General features: G+C 38.9%; 2 protein-coding genes across 2 annotated transcripts in view; both read left to right on the plus strand.

Annotated features, from left to right (window-relative positions):
- The window catches only part of NOX3 (NADPH oxidase 3), a 60,426-nt gene extending 45,431 nt beyond the window's left edge, over positions 1 to 14,995 (plus strand). The window contains exons 12-14 of the mRNA XM_050786789.1: positions 2,579 to 2,703; positions 13,404 to 13,557; positions 14,789 to 14,995. Of these exons, the coding sequence (XP_050642746.1) occupies positions 2,579 to 2,703; positions 13,404 to 13,530 (252 nt within the window). The 3' untranslated portion in view covers positions 13,531 to 13,557; positions 14,789 to 14,995. The remainder of the gene's footprint in view (positions 1 to 2,578; positions 2,704 to 13,403; positions 13,558 to 14,788) is intronic.
- The window catches only part of TFB1M (transcription factor B1, mitochondrial), a 695,218-nt gene that overhangs the window by 532,060 nt on the left and 140,967 nt on the right, over positions 1 to 22,191 (plus strand). The gene's annotated exons all lie outside the window — the stretch shown is intronic.

The raw sequence follows: 22,191 nt of genomic DNA on the forward strand, positions 1-22,191 counted from the left end.
TAAACACGAGTAAATTAAAATAGATGTCTTACATTTTTGCCATGACATGTTGAAAATTATTTCGACTCCCAAATTTCAGGCAGAAAAATCACTAATTTCAACATTTAAAGGAAAAATAATTGGTGCATTCTGTCGGGAAAGAATCAAGAGGCTGTTTTAGAAATACCCAATTGTTAAACTGAATTCAACAACCTCAAAGTGGCAAAATGACAAGAACAGAAGGGACAGATGGAAGAGGTATTATGAAGGGCAAATCAACAGAGTTTGGAGATTAATTGAACATTGGGCTGAGAAATATGGGACAAATATCATTCCAAATGTTTGAACATCAGTGATTGGCGGTACCACAAGTGTAAGTAGGGAAGGCCCTTTTTGTGTGTGAAATGGTGCCCAAACTTCTCAGCAAGGACTTTAAGGCCCTTCCCAGCCTGACTCCGACTCACTAGTTGTGTCCCACCCCCATCAGTTTCCTCTGGCACCAGAGCCACCAAAGGATGCGTGTTCACCCATCACACTGCACACGGTCACACACCCATGGCTTTGCTTGTTCTCTTCCCGCACTTGACATATCACTTAACACCCTCTGCCACTGTTCCTCACCTTCTTTTTGCACAGAGTCCTATACCCCAACTCTTTTCCAGCAGTAGCCCTGCCATCTGGGGTCAGACTTGCCTGCTCTCAACTTTCTACAACCTGGATTTCTTTTTATCTTTATATTTTAGATTCAGAGGGTGTGTGTGCCCATTTGTGAGATGGGTATAACACATTCTGGTGGGGTTTGGGCTTTTAGTGTACCCATTACCCAAATAGTGGACATAGTACCCAGTAGATTCTTTGTCAAAACTCACTCCCTTCTCACCATCCCCCCTTTTTGGAGCCTCCCGTGCCTGTTATTCCCATCTTTATGTCCATGTGTGCCCATTGATTAGCTGCTACTAATAACTGAGAACACAGAGTATTTGGGTTTTTGTTTCTGAGTTAGTTCACTTAGAATAATGGCCTCCAGCTCCATCCATGTTGCTGCAAAGAACATGATTTCATTCTTTTTATGGCTGCATAGTATTCCATAGTACGTATATAACACATTTTCTTTGTCCAGTCAACTGTTGATGGACACTTAGGTTAGTTCCATGATTTTGCTGTTGTGAATACTGCTGTGATGAACATATGAGTTCAGGTTTCTTTTATATATAATTGGCTTGGATTTCTGAGATCAACCTGCCATTGTCTCCTGGCCTGTTGGAACACTTCCGTTATTTTCAGCTGAACCTCCCTAGATTCAACTATTTTTTTAAACTGGAGAGAAAGTCAGCCAGGAAAGTCAGGCTTGCAGTGGGGACCTGGGGCATGAGTTGCACCCAGCAGGGTTGTTACCCAAACTGGTCAGGGTCAGGATGAGTCAAGAGGGTGAGGACGAATAGAGCACCACATAGAGGTCTAAGGGATGAGCACTGGTGACACAGATCCCAGGAGGTGAGAAGCAAGGTAGCTACCAGAACGCAGAAGGGGCTAAAATAAATGACAGCAACTTAAAACATGATCATGACCAGGCGTGGTGGCTCACGCCTGTAAACCCAGCACTTTGGGACGCCAAGGCAGGTGGATCATGAGGTCAGGAGGTTGAGACCATCCTGGCTAACACAGTGAAACCCCATCTCCACTAAAAATACAAAAAAAAAAAAAAATTAGCCAGGTGTGGTGGCATGCACCTGTAGTCCCAGCTACTTGGGAGGCTGAGGCAGGAGGATTGCTTGAACTCAGGAGGCGGAGGTTGCAGTGAGCCGAGATCGTGCCACTGCACTGCAGACTGGGCTACAAAGCAAGAGTGTCTCAGAATAAACCAAAAACATACAAACAAACAAAAACAAATAAACAAAAAAATGATCACAAGGGATTACGCTGTGGACTCTCACTTATTGACCACCAGCTACATGATGCCTGGATGGAGTCACTTAATTCCAAGGCGAATGATTAGGCACAGAGCTCCAGCCAAGCCGCCTGCTAGGCTCTGGCCACCATGTTCTGCCTGCCGGGCTCCACGGCCTCCCGGCACTTGAAACCGGACCGTATACATCACACCGTTTCAACACACTAGGCAGGTCTGATTGTAAGATACAGTTTCTTCCCAGACATTTCATAGCACTGTAATCTGGCAATGCCCTTCTCAACTCCCCAGGAGCCAATATTAAGTGAAAGGGGATAGCAGGTAGAGATGAATTGTTGAAAAGTTTGGCAGGAAAAGAAGGAAGTCATTTAGTGCTTGCTTTTTCTTAACCACAATTACTATATTGCTTTCATCCTTTCAAAGGAAAATATTCTTTCTAGGTTAACGTTATTGCACACCTACTATGTATAAAGAGGCACTTGGTTCCGACGAGGCCTGATTCAGACATAAACGAGATATGATGCTTGCCCTAAAGTACAGCATTGGTGACATCTGCAAATAGTGATAAGCATTGCCAGCCCTGTACACATATTTTAATTAAATCTACAAATGAACATGATTAGTTTATTCTTTATCGATAGAAGGCTTATATATTTTTTCTAAATGTCATCTAATGCCACAAATTTACTTTAGGCTGTTCACATAGCTTTACATTGGGATGAAAATACTGATGTGATCACAGGCTTAAAACAGAAGACCTCCTATGGGAGACCCAACTGGAACAACGAGTTCAAGCAGATCGCCTACAGTCACCCCAGGTGAGGCAAGATCTTGCTCCTCTCCCTGCTGGGCTCTTCTCTGGAGAAATGCAAAGGTTGCTGGAGTGAAAAGTTAATCTGCAGGACTGTGCATCTCCATTAGAGACAAAACATCTACCTTAGAAAAGGTGGTCAATGGTATATTTCAGGGGCCACAAGCCTCTGCTGAACTGGCTCTTACAACCTCTGACAGTTATTGATTATGTTGCAATTTTTCACATTTAACCTCAATTTAAAGATGGTATTTCTTCAACTGCATATGCTTTCAAGACATCTTTGGTGGATGCAGTTGATCTCTAATTAGCCAACTGGAGAATTCACTCCTGTCCAACTGTACACTATCTAGCACATCTAGCAAAAGCAGAGAGAAAATGTTCGAAGACAAAGCAGGGATTTCGGGTGGTGGTTAAGGACCCAGCATCTGGCTGTAAATCCTGGCTCTGCCTTTACCACTGGTTGACCTTGGACAGGTTACCTACCCTGGTACTGTCTCCGTCTCCGCCTCTGCAAACTGCAGATAATAATAGTGCTTTCCTCCTAAGAGTCTGCAAGGATAAAATTAATGAATGCATGTAAGAGGCTTAAAACAGTGCTTTGTATGGAGTACACAAGAAGCACTAGCTGCTATCACTGCTATTATTATTTTTATTATCATTTCCATTATTACTCTTATTATTATCATTATATAATGAATTTCAATATAGAGAAGCAAGAGTACTTGTTCTGGGGCCACAAAACTGAAGTGAAGCCTGCGCTTCCTGGTTCTAGAAGTTACTGGCTGTGTGACCTTGGACGAGACAGCTTATTTGAGCTTTTGCACCCCATTGAAAAATATGGATGATAACATCCATTCACAGTTTTGTTTTCATAATGTAAATATACTTGTAGTGTGGAGCACTAATGCAAACAGTTATCATTGTTGTGATGTCTCCTAAGTCAGTCTTTGCTTTGAACCTTCATTGTCTATGGCTCTTAAAAGTCAGCATGTCCTAATATTGTCTTCATTAAAGAACAGTTTCCATGTTTGAGGAAAGATCTGAAGGCAGTGAAGGAGTGTGCCATGTGGGCAACTGGAGCATGTGCCAAGACCCTGAGGCAGGAGACATCGTTCCTGGCATGATCCTGGAACAGAGGAGGTGAGAGGGAGAGCAGCAAGAGTCAGACTGTAGGAGAAGTCACAAAGACAGCTGCGAGTCATCGTAAGACTTTGGATTTTATTCACAGAGGGGAAGGCACTTACAGGTTTGAGCAGTAGAGTGGCGTGGGATCATGCTGCAAGAGAAGGGAACGTGAGGGGCCTCGGACAGAGGTGGAGAGGCCAGAGAGGATCAGCAGTGTGGTGGTTTGGATTAGGGAGCTGCAGAGGAGGTCATGAGAAATTGTTAGATTCTGGAGTTTTTTGCAGGTTGAGCTGAACTGACTGTGGATGGGATGTGAGGTATGACTCAAGCTATTCAATAGAATGGAGTCCCCACTTACCATTTGGCGATGACATTAAGAGGAGCAGCTGGTTGGCAGACATGAAGTATCAGGAGTTCAGTTTTTGACATGTTTAGCTTATGATGCCTGTCATACATCCATGTGGAGTTATGGAGTGGCCAGATGAATATAAGAAACAAACGTTCAGGGGAGAAGTTCAGCCAGAGGTGTGAGCACATGGACTGTTTGGAGCCATGAAACTGGATAAGATGACCAGACGGGCAGATACAGATGGACAAGAGTTCCAAGGACTGCACTGTTGGAGGGTCAGGAAATAGACTATTGACAGGTCACAGAGTTTAATAGTGACACTCATATCTGCCTTAATAATCATGCCCTTGGGTCTTCTATACCCTGACCTTCTTTCCATCCGCTTTCTCTGTATTGCACCAGTAAGAATACATTAAAGCCCACTAGGGTTCCTCTGACTGCTTCCGTATCCCCAGCGATTTTTCCATTGTCTTGCATCCTTCAAAGCCTCAGTCCTTGCATTTCTGCCTTGTGGGCTTCCTGCAGACACAGCGTGCTTCATTAAACTCTTTGTACTTCCTTCGTATTTGTTCTGCTTCACAGAGTACTTCTCTGGTGAATATTATTTATCTTTTGGTGATTTTGGCTGCTCCTTTTTTACATTTTTTTCACACTCTCTCTTTGCCAGAAAGATGCCATTTTCTTTTTTATCGGTTGTCATGGAATTCGTTAGACTCCCTGGACCAGCTATTTGAAGGATGTTAACGAGGAGGGAGATGTGGAAGGAGTGATCAGGTAGCCATCCAAGATTCATAACCATCTGATTCCAGTCACCTTCTTCCCTGTGAAGTCACTCACACCTCAACTGCCCTGTGCTCTGTGAGGCCCCTGCCAGACCTCTCTGCACCCTGCACCCAGCAACCTGCAGAGAAGCAGGAGTGTTTACACCCAGGGAAGAGAAGGTTTGAAGGCGTGCTTGTGGGGATTACTCCTGACTCGCATTGAGGCCAAGAGTACAGGCTTTCCAGCGGGAGACCCCAAGAAAAGCATGACTTCAAGCATACAGTTGGGGAGGGAGTGAGTGGACCAGCTGCGCAACCTTGCAATCTTGCTCTTGCCCCATGGGGCTCATTCTGATGCTCCATAAGCTGTGGCAGTGGCCTTGGAGACTTTTCCAGGTGTCACTTCCTCATACCTCCTTGCTCCATTTTGCTTCTTGCCCTGACCCCACGGGACATATGGCCTAGAATCCAGTTCTGGTTCTACCTTCTCTCCAAATGCGTGCTTCCAACCCATCCCGGCTTCTGCAGCCACAGAATCCGGTTCCTCTGAGCTCCTGCTCCACACCCAGCCCTGGCTCCCGGGCCCCCAGGGCTTCTGAGTCTAAATCACCACCCCCACCTCACACCCACCCAGAGCAGAGACGAGCTCATTTCATCTGCCATTTCCTTGAAAAGATTATAGGTAGAAACTAACAAAATATTACAAGCTGATATGAGAAAACTCGGGGTTTTTTTTGTTGCTATTTTCTCCGTTAGGGAAAAAAAAAACCATATATATTCATTGATAAATGTTTTACATTCAGTTTTCAGTCATCATGGAATAAATGTTCTCACTTCACAGGCTTTGACGTGGACATCTATATCTTGGTTTTCAGTTCTTCTAGATAGTCTCAGTCTTTATTAGGATTGTCCCTTTTTGACATCTCACGTGGCATTTGTTTATTTATGTATTTATTCATTTTTACACACAAAGCTTGCAGTCCAGTGGGGAAGGCCTTTAAAAACCAAACTATTTAATTATCTCTCTTCCCTCCAAAAGGCATGAGCCAGGAACACGGAGCATCAAGAGACAAAGGATAAAACTGGGCTTACACAAACTCTGCCCAGAAAATTATGTGACTCAGTGCTGAGAGGTGGGCCTGTCCAATTTTTTGCAGGGAGTAAAGAGTAATCAGTTTTAAGGTAGAAAAACTATATTACCATCACTTTCCCCATTGCTAGTACCTTTCTAGAAGCCATAATCAAAGTTAAGTGCAGAAACGTACTTAATGCTCAGCTGTATCTTGCAGCCCAGTAGCTATGCAAACTCTCTCTCCTTGATGGATGACTTCTCTTCCAGAGTAGACGAGGCCCCCAAGGTTTAGAATCACTGAATCAAACCTCTACAGCATACTTCCTAGTCCCCAATTTTTGATATCATATTTGTAATAGCCTTAGACTCTAGAACATAGTAACTTGTTATATAGCTTCAAACATCCATGTCATTAATATTAGACACATGAAGGCAAAGTCAATCATTTTATCCCTGGAATGCCAGATCCCTGGGAAAAGACAAGCCTTTAGTCAAAAGCTTAGCACCACCCTTTCAAAAGACTTTTAAAATGACCTCCTTAAAATAATTTTGTTTTCTGCTGTGTAAAAGGAGATTTATGTTTAATGAAGCTTTTAATGAAGAAATCTCGGAAAGAGAATGCCAATAAAATCTAATTTTTAAACAAGAAAATCTAATATTGAGAAGTATTTCAATATCCTGGCCTTTGTCCAGATATAAATGAAACACACAATCCAATTACTGTTCTGCACAAAGGACAAAGTAACATTAATTTTCCTCAGGATGGTTATTAAAGAGATAAACAGTATGTTTTCCCCTTATTATGTCAAGGATATGTTTGTTCCCAAGCCTGCTTGGCTACTCTTACAAGACAGTTCTGTCCTGTCGTTAGCTCATATCTTTTGGCAAAGATGGGTCAGAAGAAATCGGTGGATTTGTTAGTGGCCTCAGAAAGGGTTCTTTGTTCTTGAGGGCCTTTGAAGTAGGCTCTCAACCATTTCTATTCATCAGCGCGAAGCCGAGGATTCTCCGGACTCACTCTTTCAAAAATATTTACCTGTTCACTCAAAGCTGGAGTTTGTTCTTGTTCTAAGAAGGAGTTAAATCAAAAGAATAAAGTGAAGAGGGGCAAAAAGATTTTTTATAGAACATGAAAAACAGCACCAAAAATAAAGCTTGAAGGGAAGCAGATCAAAGAGAGTAGTACAAGCTATAAAGGAACCAGAAAATTGCAAAAATAACAGTAATAGAGAAACAAATTGATGGGCATCAAAATGAATACAAATAAGGAAGAGAGAAGAAAAATTAAAAATAGATCAAAGACTGACAGTAGAAAATAGAAAAGTGTGTTCTATTGTTTTTATTTGTAATTAATTTTGGTAATTATATTAGCTATATTACAAAAACACAAGTATAGTTTTGAAAGACAATCAACACATATTAAGTGGATGCATTATAAGCCTTTTATTAATATATTCAAATTCACATACGTGAAAATTGTATCTTATTTTAGTTAGACAAAGCACAGAAAAGCACTATAAAACAAAAACATTAAAAATTATTCTCCCAATTGAAATATAGTAGGCTAATTATATACATTGACATCTATGTCTTACTAATCTAGAGAAAGTTATCTTTTTCAAAAATGGAAACTGTATTGCATTTTTTGTAAACATTGTCAATATGTTCCCAAGCTTTAGGTAAATGTTCAGAAAATCGGGAAAATATTTCCAAGAAGGTAGACAGAATGAAAATAAAAATACCCTTGTCACATCTAGTTGCTTTTTTGATAAACACACATTGTACAGATACTCAGATTTCTGAATTTGTGGATCAGTTGTTTTAAATTAATTGAATAAAATGATTTTCCATAGGCCTTAAATCTTCAATCTTACACTTCAGACAATATTTATAGTTTTCTACTTTCAACTTATCTGCTAATAACTTCACCAGGCCTTTTAGGTGTAAATTTGATGTAATTAATTACCATAAAAACTTTAAAGGTTTGGTCATTTATTTTTTTTTTTTGTAACTTCAGTAGAAGTGTTTCTTTTAACTCTGAAGAAAGAAACAAAAAATGGAAGAGTACTACCATTTGTTAGAACAGTTTAACCCAACCTAACGATGAAGAAAGGTGTCAACTTACCATATGATGGGGGGCTTCTAATCCATATTGCATGAATGTATTTTAGACCACCCATTGTTTTCAGAAACGTGAAAATACCTTTATACTAAATTGAGTAAATGTGTCCATCTGGATCCACATTTGCTTGTGTACGCACCCTTCAATTCTCATTTGTATGTGCATATGTGCAAAATGTTTTAAAATGATATTTTTAACAAATTAGCATTCTGATTATAGCATACAGGGCCCTTTATCTAACAGGATATCCTAAACATTCATTATATGACTAAAATGTTCAGAATACTCAAAGAAATAGACTTAAATGGAAATACAACACATGATAAATTATAGCTTCATGGGAAAAATAAAGACACCATAAACTTATGATGAGGAAATTGTCAGCATATTCCCATAGTTCCTTCCCACGAGAGGGCATCAATCTCTCTGGTTAGAGCCAACTGAAGACTCAATGAAAATTGCTGAAATTACTCCATTTGTGGTAGGGGGAATTGGAGAGATGGGTGAGTGCAGGATGGATTTATCATTATGCTGCAAACTTTCTTCGATGGTACTACCTATCTATCAAATTATTAGTTTGGCAAAATATTTGGTTACTTATGCACGAAGGCATATATATGTTAGTGTTTTATTGGGGTGGGGGAAAGTTGGCACAATGGCTCTACCATTCCCTGGGATCGGATGCTACAAGTCAGCTGCTTTCATTTTTCTTCCCCATTTGACCATAAGCTTCTCAAGGGCTTACAGCTACAAGCAACTTTATCTATGCACCTCAGAGCCCAGCAAAATGGCCAGTATGTGCAAGTGGCAGCACCATGAGACCAATGAGGGAGCTGGGACAAGAGTCCGAACAGCACAGTTCTGGCTGCCAAAGAGAACAGAGCCTGTGGAGTGTGGGCAGGAGGAGAATCACCACAGTGAGCCTGGTTAGGGACATCTGCAGCAACTCATGAGCAACTGAGTAATTAGGACACAGAGAAAAGTAATGTCGTAGGCTGCTACAAATTAACTGGGAGATAGGTTAAAAAAAAAAAAAAAAAAAAAAAAGCTGGCCAGCACAATTATCATCTGTGGTTCTGAAAAAAGAAGGTGTTGTACAAAATATAATTATGTGATGAATCATTTGGAGGCATTTCTAATGAAAAACACTCACTAGAAAGGATTAACCAGAAGTTGTGTCCATTGTCTGATACAGAGTTTGTCGCTCTCATCTTCTTTCTAAGCCTCCATAAATCCACGGGAAGCTTCTGTTTATTGATTTTATTTGCAGAATGCACTCAGGGTATAAAGTAATTTGATTTTTTTAAAATGGGGTTTAGGGTCTGCCCCTACAGGGTTATAATTTACCAAGCATAAAAGCCAACACATAAAAACAAACATACAATTTAAGGAGAGAAGGGCTCACGGCAGCAGAACCTGGGAATTCAGCAAGGTGGTAGGATTACTCCTGGGCGCACCCACAAGCCCATTTATCTGCGGGGCTGAAATCTCCTGGTGGGTGATATTTTGGATGCCTTTCATGCATGGCATCACTGAACTGTTTTTTGAAAAATGCACCAACCCCACAGAGAAGAGCACAACAGTTATTTAGCAGACATAGAGAGGGAAAGGAGAATTTTCTTTATTGTTTATCAGAGCTAAAAATAATGCCGTGAATGTTAGCCATCTTTGCAGCTTGTGTAAAATTTGTCCTTTTCTCATCAAAGTCAGCAGCCCAGACTGATCAATGCCGTTAACGTTGCCCCCGATCCAGCTCCCCCATGCGTGTGCAAGCTCATGCAGACTGTAAACTGAAGAATAGCACCTTGTGTTTTTATGCTTCTTTTGCAGAGAATCTCTTTTTAATTCCAAGCGATTGTGGGTAATTAAATTTTATAGAAGAATTTTTTCTTTACCAACCCCATTAGGGTTCTGTTGCACTTGTCCGTTGCCTCATAAAAGAAAAAAAAGGAAAGATGCCACATCTGTCCCTTAACTACTTTGCGTGGATTCTCTGCCTTGTGATTCACAGTATGCATTTGTGACAAGAAATTCTCCATACTTGGAGTCATAAATGCCAAGAAGAGTAAGCCAGGCAAGCAGAAGAATGCTGTATGTGGGAACAGTGATTCACAGAGAGCCAGTGAAGGGCTGACCTTTCCACCTTAGCAGAAAGTAGATAATAAACAGCCTTTGTGAAACTTTTTGGTGATTGCATCACCATGGCGGTTATGGCCCCTGAGTAAAGTGTGGACTTAGCTGTGCAGTGTGATAGCCACAACTTCAAAAGAGGCAGGGGAGCTGTGAACTGCTGGAGACACCAGTAGAACACCGGGCAGCAGCAATCAGAATCCTTTGAAATGGAGTCTTAAAGGCAGAGCATCAAAGGGCACCATCAGGTTTGCAGTTACTGTCGCTGCAAACGAAAGGGCAGTCTTAGCCTGTTGGGGTGGGCCAGTGGGCAATCTCTTTGGTGACATCTACACTAATGGAAAAATATCACCACCCATAACAGCATCTTTGAAAATAGATGCAAGGATACCTCTGGGCATCAGACACAAAGCAAAGCTGTGACTCCTCACTGGGAAGGGTCTCACCTGACCCATCTACCATTCAAAATGTTTCAGTCCAGAGCTCAAAAATCTAGTGCTGATCTCAGTAAGTCCACATACTCACCTCTGTGTTAACACCCCGCACCACATCTTCTGTTCAGCTTCACGGAACAGGCAGACACCAATAGTCATCACATGGGAAAATAATATTAGGAAGCTAGCAGTTCCTGAGAGCGCACCGTGTGCCAGACACAGGACCAGCAGCCAGACCTGCAATGTCTTGCTTAATCCTCACAGAGATTCTAGGAGGTAGATTCTATAATTCTCCCCATTTTATAGATGAGAAACTGGGGGCTTTCTGAAGGTAATTAACATGCCCAAAGTTACCCAGCAACGAAGTGGTGGAGCCAAGAGCACCCTTAACCATTGCCTTTCATTTCCATAAACACCTCAAAATCTCTTCATTAAGCCATAAACTCATACTTTTCTGTGGGAAATATTTTCTGAAAAATTACTTTCTCAAATTTAGCCATGGGAATGGTTTCTTTGAAAGCAGTACTGCTACATTTTAAACATATTGTCATTTGTAAATTAAGCCATTGATAAATTCCTTTGAAGCTAGAGTTTGAAATGCAGTGGAACCATCAATTTCTACTGTGGATGTGATGGTCCTGGAACACACAATTAAAATGTGGCTATGATACATGGTAGAGAATCATGTTAACATATAAGCTAAGAAAAAATAGGCTATATAGACACTTTCAGCAAGATCTATGTCTGAAGAAACAGAGATGGTATAGTGAGCTGGTCCTGAAGCCCAAAGAATGTCTTGATGACAGTGTTTCTCAAAGTGTGGCTCACAGGGCGATCTGCCTCAACATCACCCGAGATCCTTACTAAACATGCATTCCTTGACTTCAAGCCTAGGAATCTACATTTTAACAATCTGCCTAGATGATTTTATGCACAGCAAAGCTTGAGAAGTTTTGATCCACACTAGAGTAACCAATTCAGCTTATGCTAGAGGTTGGAAAAAATGCTACAGAGAATAGTAATATTCAACACAAGAGAAAAAAGACACAGTCTCTGAAAATCTCTATAGAGAGACTGATGCACCCCAACTTCCAAAAACAACTTTGAACCCCAGCATGAATGTGGTGTTTACATATAAACTAAGTCGCAAGGCATTTGAGCAGCTCTGGGATAGTCACTATATGCAGGAAGTATCTCTTTGACACAGTTTTCTGAAATGTCAAGATTAGAGGTGACAATGTTTGGGTGATTGTATTATCAGCAATGTCACGATTAGAAATGACAGTGTTTGGGTGACTGTATTCTCAGCAATGTCACAATTAGAGACGACAATATTTAGGTGACTGTCTTATCAGCAATGTCAAGATTAGAGATGACAATATTTGGGTGACTGTCTTATCAGCAATGTCAAGATTAGAGACAACAATATTTGGGTGACTGTTATCAGCAATGTCAAGATTAGAGACAACAATGTTTGGGTGACTGTCTTATCAGCAATGTCAAGATTAGAGATGATGGTGTTTGGGTGACTGTATTATCAGCAATGTCAAGATTAGAGATGACAATGTTTGGGTGACTGTATTATCAGCAATGTCAAGATTAGAGATGACAGTGTTTGGGTGACTGTCTTATCAGCAATGTCAAGATTAGAGATGACAATATTTGGGTGACTGTCTTATCAGCAATGTCAAGATTAGAGACAACAATATTTGGGTGACTGTTATCAGTAATGTCAAGATTAGAGACAACAATGTTTGGGTGACTGTCTTATCAGCAATGTCAAGATTAGAGATGAGTGTTTCGGTGACTGTATTATCAGCAATGTCAAGATTAGAGATGACAGTGTTTGGGTGACTGTATTATCAGCAATGTCAACATTAGAGATGACAGTGTTTGGGTGACTGTATTCTCAGCAATGTCAAGATTAGAGATGACAATGTTTGGGTGACTGTGTTATCAGCAATGTCTTTTTCTTTTTCAGCTCTCCCTTCTGGCCTTCTTTGAAAATTAAAATAATTCCAACAGGAGAAATTAATTAAATTGCTATTACTGTAGCATAAATTTTATTATCTATAAAAAGGCAGGGCTGAACAAGATATTAGTAATAACTAACCTTTTCAAAACCCTTTTGAATGTATTATCTCATCTTGCTTTTGATAAAACATACAAAGTAGTCCTTATCATCTTTTACAGATGCAGAAACTGAGGTATAGTGACTTGCCCAAGACCACGCAGATACTACTCAGCAAAGCCATTTAGCCACTCATTCAGCAAATGTGTGTTGATTGCACTGTATTCACTGTTCCAGGTGCTGGAATAAAACAGATCAGGTTTATGTTCTCAGGAAGTTTACATCTGGTCACGTATCCAAGGAGACATGAATCAAGGTCACCTGGCCAAAAAGCCTGGTGTATCAAAATCCCTCTGTATCAAAACCCCTCAACAGTCTCATGGCCGCTTTCATGCCTCAGTCTTCTCGGTTCCACCTCCCTGATTAGTTCAGGGGAGGATACTGAGAACTTGGGAGAGAGCATGGTGCTGAAAGTAGGTAGAAAAAAAGAATCTAAGAAAAAAAGACATGGAGGGAGAAAGGGAGAAAAATAAATAAGTAACCTCATAGTCACAACCACTTCACTAATCTTATTGTCTTGGCTTCTGGCTGGCCTTGCCTCCAGGTGACATTTTCTTTCCTTTTCTTACCCCTACTGCAGCAGCAGCATTGGCGTGTTCTTTTGTGGACCTAAAGCTCTCTCAAGGACCCTTCAAAAGATGTGCCGCTTGTATTCATCAGCTGACCCCAGAGGTGTTCATTTCTATTACAACAAGGAGAGCTTCTAGACTTTGGAGGTCAAGACCAGGCATTGTGTAAGTGGCTGCAAACATATAGGTCAGGGATTGGGAAACTCTTCCCACAAGACGCCAAATAGTAATCATTTGAGGCTCTGTGGACTGTATGGTCCCACTCTCAACTCCTGAACTCTGCCATTGTAAAGTGCCAACATTGCCACAAACAATAATGTCAATGAATGGGCATAGTTGTGTTCCAATAATATTTTACTGATGGACACTGAAGTCACATTTCATATAATTTTCTTGTATCATGAAATTTTTACAAATTGTAAAAGTCACTTTTCGCACATCGACCATCCACATAGTCAGGGGGAGGGCTGGATTTGGCCTGTGGGCCAGAGCTTGCTGACCCCTGGCATAGGCTGTCTTTCCCAAACTTGTTTCCACGCCCAACGTTACATCTAACATGGAGACTTATGCTGCTGCTTGGCTTGAAGTTTCCTTTAGAAATCATTTCAAATTTTCATTTCCCTGATGGCAGAGACCCACAACTTATATCCAAACCTGATCTTTTCTGCTTTAAACTTAAGCTCCTTTTGTGCTTTTGTTCATCCTCTGTAGACCACAGAAATCACCAACGGAGGTTATCTTTCAGAAAAGTCCTTTAGATACTTGAAAATGATAATCAAATCATCCCTTTCCTATCTCTTTTCTGGTCCAAACAATACTAAATTCTTAACCTTTTGGCCTAGGATATATATCAAGCCCTTCCATCACCTTGTTGCTCTTATTCAAATTCACTTCCATTTCTTCATATCCTTTTAAAATGCATTGAGAAGCGTGACTAGTATTGAGCAGAAGAGGGACTTTCTTAGAGCTTATATGCCATATATTTACAAACAAATTCTATGTTTTCTTTTCTTCCTTCTTTCTGCCTTCCTTCCTTTCCATCTTCCTTTCATATTTCTTTCTCAATCTCTTTTAACAAATACTTTTTATTCTACCACATTTTGGTCTGTGGTCTTCTTAACACTTACACTCCTCAACTTCTGCCCCACAAAATAACTGAAATTGTTTCTTTAATTCCCATTGTGCCATCTTTCTATACTATGCAACTATTTTACTCCCAAGATGTTCGCAAAGTATTCCTCACATCTTATAATTCTTGCTACTAATATTGATTAATTTTTTAGAATTTTTCTAATATTTCAAGATTGTTTTGAAGTTTAGCCCCAGACACTAATACTGGTATGTAGTTTGTAATATCTACATATTTCACTGATAATATCTCAAATCTTTTGTTTAGGTTTTCAATCACGTTATTGACTCCAAAGAACTCCACCAGGAATTCCTGTGATGGCCTGTTGATATGAGCTCCCAGTCGGAAACTGGTGAACAATAATTAACTACTGCAAACAGTACACCATACCATACTTCGTTAGCTTATAAATAACATGTCATATACAACAACACAAAAACTTTTACTGAAATTAAAATATATTATGTTTCTCAAAGGCTTCTTATCTTTGTGGACTGTCATTCTGCCATAAAAGAGAATTAAATTGATCTGGCATGATGTGTTTTGACAAAGGCAGCCTCTTAAGCTCTTCTAAGTAGTTCTAAATTATAAATTGACCACTTCTTTTACTTTATCCTCAGATTTTTATGTTGACCTGATGCTTTCTATGATATTAATATTGATTTTATAAGTTAGGAATATTCCATTCATGTCTAAAAAAATTATTTCTACTATCTCTGCATTGGAATTTCTCAGTAACTTGAGGTATTACTTGATGCATATAATTCAAACTCTCCTAATTTGAATAGAACCAATCTTTCTGTATAATTATTTCCCCATTTGAGTTTAGTTCAGCCTTTGCAACCAGCAATTTCTATAGTCAAATCTAATCTTTACCTTAGTCATGTTTAATTATTACTTTTCTTTCTCTGTCTACTTGAAAATAAAAGTACTTTTCTTGGTCATCTAATTTTGTCTAGTAAATTAGAACATACCTGCCCTTAAACACAGATTTTGCCACTTTTTTTAATCTCTGGGGATGCTGTTTGCACCCCCTTTTGTGTTTTGACCTTTATGCTGCTTCCCTGCAAACTATGTAGAATCAAACCTATCCAGACACAAGAAAATACAAAAGTCAATAGGTTTCTTTAATGCAGCAATGACCAAATAGAAAATGTGGAATTTAAAATTGAAATCGTCTCTTCAAAACAGAAACAAAAATCTGGCAAACCTGTAAGTTCATTTAAGAAGAATTATACAACACGATTTGATAAATAAACATGCAATTCATAGGCAGACATTTTTAAATGGATAGAAATAGCACGTTTCTAAATAGGAATATTAAACATACTAAAGTTACAAATTTGTCCCAAATTAATTAATGGTCAAGTGAAATTCCAGTCAAATTTTAAATTCTCTTTAGATTTTTTGGAAGGGTAAATATCCTAAAGTTTATCTAGAAGAATATATGAGAAAGAGAAGTGCCAAAAAAATGTGGAAAAGAAAAGAAGAAGAAAAGAGAGGAGAGAAAGAAGAGAAAACAAAAAGAACAGAAAGGAAAAGAAAGGAAACAAGGCGGGTGGGGGGTGGGGAGTGTGAGGAAGGAAAATTTCAAATCCAGAAGCATCATTGTTAAATAAAAGACCTTAAAGCAACCAGAGAGGAAAAGGTCAATTACCTGCAAATAAACAGAAGTACATCTGGCAGCTGCCTTCTCAAAAGGATCCACAGAAAATAGATGATAATGAAATAGTATCTTCAAAGTGCTGGGGGACCATAACTAACCATTGAGAATTTTGTCCGTAGTGAAATTATTATTCAAAGGTGAAGGCAAAATACAGATATCTCCAAACAAAAGAAAACTGAAATGTAACTACCTCACCAAAATAATGACAAAAGGATATATTTAAGGAAGGAGGAAAGACAATTAATGGAATGCAATATGCAATGATGAGCAAAGAAATTGAAAAACGTTTTGGCAAAATCGCTAAGCACCGACTGTAAAAGAAAATTAATGAGTATTTCAGAGGGAATGTTCTTTTAAGAACAAAACTAAGGATACGGACAACAACAATATGAAAGATGGGGAGATGACACCAGAATTAAGTCATTCCAAGATCTATGGATTGTTCAGGAGGGTGAAAGCAATGTTGATTAAATGTAGCCTTTCTTAAGCTTTATAAGTAAACTAGGAGGGGTAGGCCGGGCGCGGTGGCTCAAGCCTGTAATCCCAGCACTTTGGGAGGCCGAGACGGGCGGATCATGAGGTCAGGAGATCGAGACCATCCTGGCTAACACGGTGAAACCCCGTCTCTACTAAAAAATACAAAAAACTAGCCGGGCGAAGTGGCGGGCGCCTGTAGTCCCAGCTACTTGGGAGGCTGAGGCAGGAGAATGGCGTGTACCCGGGAGGCGGAGCTTGCAGTGAGCTGAGATCCGGCCACTGCACTCCAGCCTGGGCGACAGAGCATGACTCCGTCTCAAAAAAAAAAAAAAAAAAAAAAAAAAAAAAAACTAAGAGGGTTAACCTCACATGGATTCAATGCCCACCACTATTCCTTTTAACATAATTTCTCTATTCTTGAGTTTGTATTGAGCCTAAGCTACTAGTTTGTTTGACTGTCAAGCAATACATTTTAAGAAGGACTAACGACTGTTATATTTCCTGATTTAATTCATACTGATATTTGACTAAATTTAGTGTTCTTAGACCATATTTTCTTCCCTTTAGAAGTTTGAAGATAGAACTCTAGCATTTTCTGTCACTGAATATTGCTGTGGTGAAGTAAGAGGCCAACTTCATCCTCTTCCCTTTGTAAGTAAGTTACTTTTTTTGCCTGGGTGCCTAAATAATTTTATCTTTGAAGTTCATAACAATTTGGTATTGATATTTCACATGAATTTTTCCTGTATTGCAGTGGTTTTTTTTTTATCTTTGTTTTTGTTTTTTTTGTGACGCTCTGTCACCCAGGCTGGAGTGCAGTGGTGCAATCTCCCCCCACTACCACCTCCGCCTCCCGAGTTCAAGCGATTCTCCTGCCTCGGCCTCCCCAGTAGCTGGAACTACAGGTGCGCACCACCATGTCTGGCTAATTTTTTGTATTTTTATTAGAGACGGGATTTCACCATGTTAGCCAGGATGGTCTTAATCTCCTGACCTCATGAGCCTCACCACCTCAGCCTCACAAAGTGCTGGGATTACGCACCCGGTCCAGTGTGTTTTTTGAACACTTTCTTCTTCACTTCAGAAATTTTTTTTTATTAGTTCTTTAAATATACTTCTATTGCTTTTGTTTGTCTCATTTCAAACGCATCAATTTTCCTCATATTAGATCTTATTTTTTTCTTTTTTCCATTCTTTTAGGGTTTCTAATTAATTTAATCTCTTTGTTTCTTTTATTTACAAATCATTTCCCCTATTTTATTACTGGTTTGCCATCTCTTTCTGAAACCTTTGAAGCCATATATGTTTTGGAATTTGAAATGATTTCATATTTTAGAAAATAACAAATGCATATCCCATATAGTGTATGATACTCCCAGTAGAGTCTGGGAAGCACCCAGTATTCAAAAGCATTAATGTTTTATTTTTTCAAATAAAACTATAAATATAGATACTCAACTTGCATAAAGGAAGATTATAAATAGCCTCACATCTGTTCAGGACACATTATGAAATTATGCTGCCAAGTGGGGTTACAAAAAAAATACTCTCACTTTTCATAATTTTTTGTATTTTTTTGAATTTCAGATTAGGGAGAGAGTATAGTCTTGAAATTCAGCTTTCAATGATATTTATTCTGTTCCTTAACTGTTTAAAAAAATTTAATTAGTTCCATAAAGATGTTGCTTTGAGCCTTGATTTGTTACCTTAGACTTGCAATATCCCTTGTGATCTCATTCTTTTTTATAATTTTGTCTTTTATCTCTCTTATTAAATTAATATTCTCATTAAGTTCTCCATACATAAACAGATAGTGAAGAATTACCTGAGTTATGATTTCTACCAGATTGAGTTGTTTTTTCTTCTACTACATGGTATTTTCCCTTTTTGCCTGTAGTATCTCCACACTTGCTGTATACATCCTGTATTTTTTTTCACCTTCTCATGTTAGTTGACTCTGCCTAGATATGTTACTGTTTCTTCTATATTGTGATAAATTTTTGGTTGTTTCCCTCCACCCCACCATCTCCAAGACCATTTTTCTCCCCTCCCGCATAGCTTTATTGAGATATAATACACATACCATAAAATTAATCCACTTCAAATGCATCATTTCATCATTTTTAGTATATTTATAGAGTTGTGTAACCATTCCCACAGTACATTTTAGAACATTTTTATTTATGCATAATAGATGTACATAGTACCAGGGTACATGTGGTAATTTAATACATACATATAATTTACAAAGATTAAATATGTGTGTTTGGGATATCCATCATCTTAAGTACTTGTCTTTTTCTTTTGATAGAACCATTCGAATTCTTCTACTCTATTTCAAAGTGTACAATACATTATTGTAAACTATAGTTACCCTACTGATCTGTCTAACACTAGGTCTTATTTAGTGTATTAAACCATATACTTGTACCCATTAATCAACTTCTCTTCATTCCCCCTCCCCAATACCCTTCCCCCAGCCTCTGGTTACCACCAATCTACTCTCTACTATCATTAGACCCACTTTTTTTTTATCTCCCCCATATGAGTGAGAACACGTGGCTTATTTCACTTACCGTAATGACCTCCAATTCCGTTGATGTTGCTGCAAATGACAGGATCTCATTCATTTTTATGGTGTAAGATTCCATTGTGTATATGTACCACATTTTCTTTATCCAATCATCTGTTGATGAACACCTGGGTTGATTTCATATTTTCACTGTTGTGAAGAATTTTTTTTTTTTTTTTTTTTTGAGATGGAGTCTCTGTCGCCCAGGCTGGAGTGCAGTGGCGCGATCTCGGTTCACTGCAACCTCTTCCTCCCAGGTTCAAGCAATTCTCTTGCCTCAGCCACCCAAGTAGCTGGGACTATAGGCACATGCCACCACGCCTGGCTAATATTTTGTATTTTAGTGGAGACGGGGTTTCCCCGTGTTGCCCAAGCTGGTCTCAAACTGTTGAGCTCAGGCAATCCACCTGCCTCAGCCTCCCAAAGTGCTGGGATTACAGGTGTGAGCCATAAAGAACATTTTTATTATTCCAAAAAGAAAGCCCATATCCATTAGTCTCCATTTCTCCTCAACTGCCGCCTGCCCTAGGCAACCACTAACCTTCTTTCTGTCTCTATGGATTTTACTATTCTGGACATTTTATGTAAATGAAAACATACAATAAGTGGTCTTTCGTGTTTGGCTTCTTTCACCTAGCATAATGTTTTCAATATTCATCCATGTTGCAGCAAGTATTAGTACTTCATTATTTTTGCCAAACTAATATATTTCATTATATGGTTATGCCACACTGTATTCACTCATTCATCAATTGATGAACATTCAGTTGTTTCCACTTTGGGGCCATTAGAATAATGCTTTTATAAACACTCATGTACAGGTTTTCATGAACCATGTTTTCTCTTCTAGAGCCAGGAATTTCGTTTCTTATCCACTTTTTTGTAGTCTGAGAGAACAGCAGCTGGCATGGAGAGCTGTGCAGAAGAGCACGGAAGCTCAGCCTGAGTGGTGTGGACACTACGTTTGATTTTTTGGTTCCTTTCTGTCTTCTGAGATTACATGGACTGTCCTGTATCTGAGTTCATTCCAACTAATGGAGTAGAGGAGAGAGGATGTAATGTATTTCCACAATGAGATATTCCCAGGCTTCGAACCCTTTCCCTAGTTGAGTGTGAATTTTGGATTCTTCTCTTTCAACAGAGAAAGTTGGCTCTCTTGATTTATTTTCTTTATTCATCCATTTAATTCATGCTTTCCCAACATCATATCTTCTCTTTACATTCCACAAGCAAGAGTTTTAATGAAATTTCTTGGGACTTTGTGACCACCAGTGGGGCTTCAGAGGAGTAAATGAGGTAGAAGCCAAACCATGTAGCTGCTCTCCATTATCTTCCAGAATCCTGTGTTCCTTCTCTTCAGCACAAGTTTTTCAATGTATTAGATTACATTTTTCCTTTATCTTGTCTATTGGTGAATGTGTGTGTGTGTGTGTGTGTGCACACATGTGTAGAGCAATAACTGTCCAGAGTTGAATGTCCACAACATTCCCTCTTACTACACTAAACTGGATTATCTCTACAACTATAACTATTTTCAAGGCTCACCATAACCTCCATGGTGTGAAATTCAACTTCGTTTTATTTTTAGCAGCAACTGAAATGGATGACCAATGCTTCCGTCTTGAAACACTTTCTTCTTTTGACTTCTGTCAAAACAATCTCTTTGTTTTTGTCTCAGACTCCTCTATGCAGTTTCACAATGTTGGCATGTCTTTGAATTGGTCATAGTCCCTCTTCTCTTCTTCTGTCTATTCTCCTCCTTTGAATAATATTATACACTCCTGTGGCTTCAAACACCATCTGTTTGCTGATGAGGCCCAAAATTTAAACTCTAGGGTAGACTTCTCCCCTGGATTCCAGTCTGATATATCCAACTGCCTACTTCATCATTGGAAGTATAATAAGCATCTCAAATGTAACATATCCAAAGCCAAATTCTTTATTTTTTTCTCTTCATAATCCCGTTCTTCCTCCAGCTTTTCTTATTTTAGTGAATGGCACCATCATCTACCAAAATGCCCAAACTAAAATCACTAAAAATCTCTGAGTCATATTTGGTTCCTCTTTCCTTCATCACTCACTCCAAACCCTATCCCAAACCACTGTTTTATGATCTTACTTGCTTCATCTTTTCCTATAAACCTTTCAGAAAAGTATAAATTATACTTTTGTGGCCTCCAATATGTACAATGCAAATTTCCAACTTAATACTATTGCTTAAGTCTAATCCCACTTTAGGCAAACTATACAAACTTACAGGCAAAGTTCCTGCATGCTACTGTCAAGAATAAAGCTCTGCTCACCATGCTTCATTAACCAGTCATTCCCTGGTTGGTAAATGAAGTGGAACATGTTTCTACCAACATAGGTGAACCTCATTATCAAATAATTTAAAGTGTCTTCTTATATATCTACTAGCTATTGTCACATTGGGATTTTTTCTCTTCTCTTTTTATCTTCAATTTTTAAATTGTTTTTCCTATTAATTTTTATAGGAATATCTGCAGCCCTCTAAGTTACTTTCTCCCAGGCTCCTCTCAGAAGCTGAACAGAAGAAAAACTGTTTTAAGAATCCTTTATCAATTCCAAACACCTTCAAATTATTGTAAAAATTCCTTAAAAGTATAAATAAATAAAAATTTAAAAATAAAAATTCCTGATTGGTCTTAAAGACAACAGCTAAATCATGATCAAATTTCCATTTAGTGATTCAATTAAGTAATCCCCTAAGGAAAGGAACATCACTATGACATATTTATATCATAATCTTGTGCCATACTCTTCAAATCTCCAATTAAATTACCTCAAAAGTCAAATTTACTTTTTAAAAATGTTTGGAAGTATAAGAACAGCATCAAACAATATAAGGTACCAATAAGTAATTCTAACGAAATATTTGAAACTTTTACCAAAAAAAGAAACTCTGTTAATCAACCATATCTGCCCTGTGCTAAC

The sequence above is a fragment of the Macaca thibetana genome, chromosome 4 (genome assembly GCF_024542745.1).
Source record: "Macaca thibetana thibetana isolate TM-01 chromosome 4, ASM2454274v1, whole genome shotgun sequence".
NCBI classification, from domain to species: domain Eukaryota; kingdom Metazoa; phylum Chordata; class Mammalia; order Primates; family Cercopithecidae; genus Macaca; species Macaca thibetana.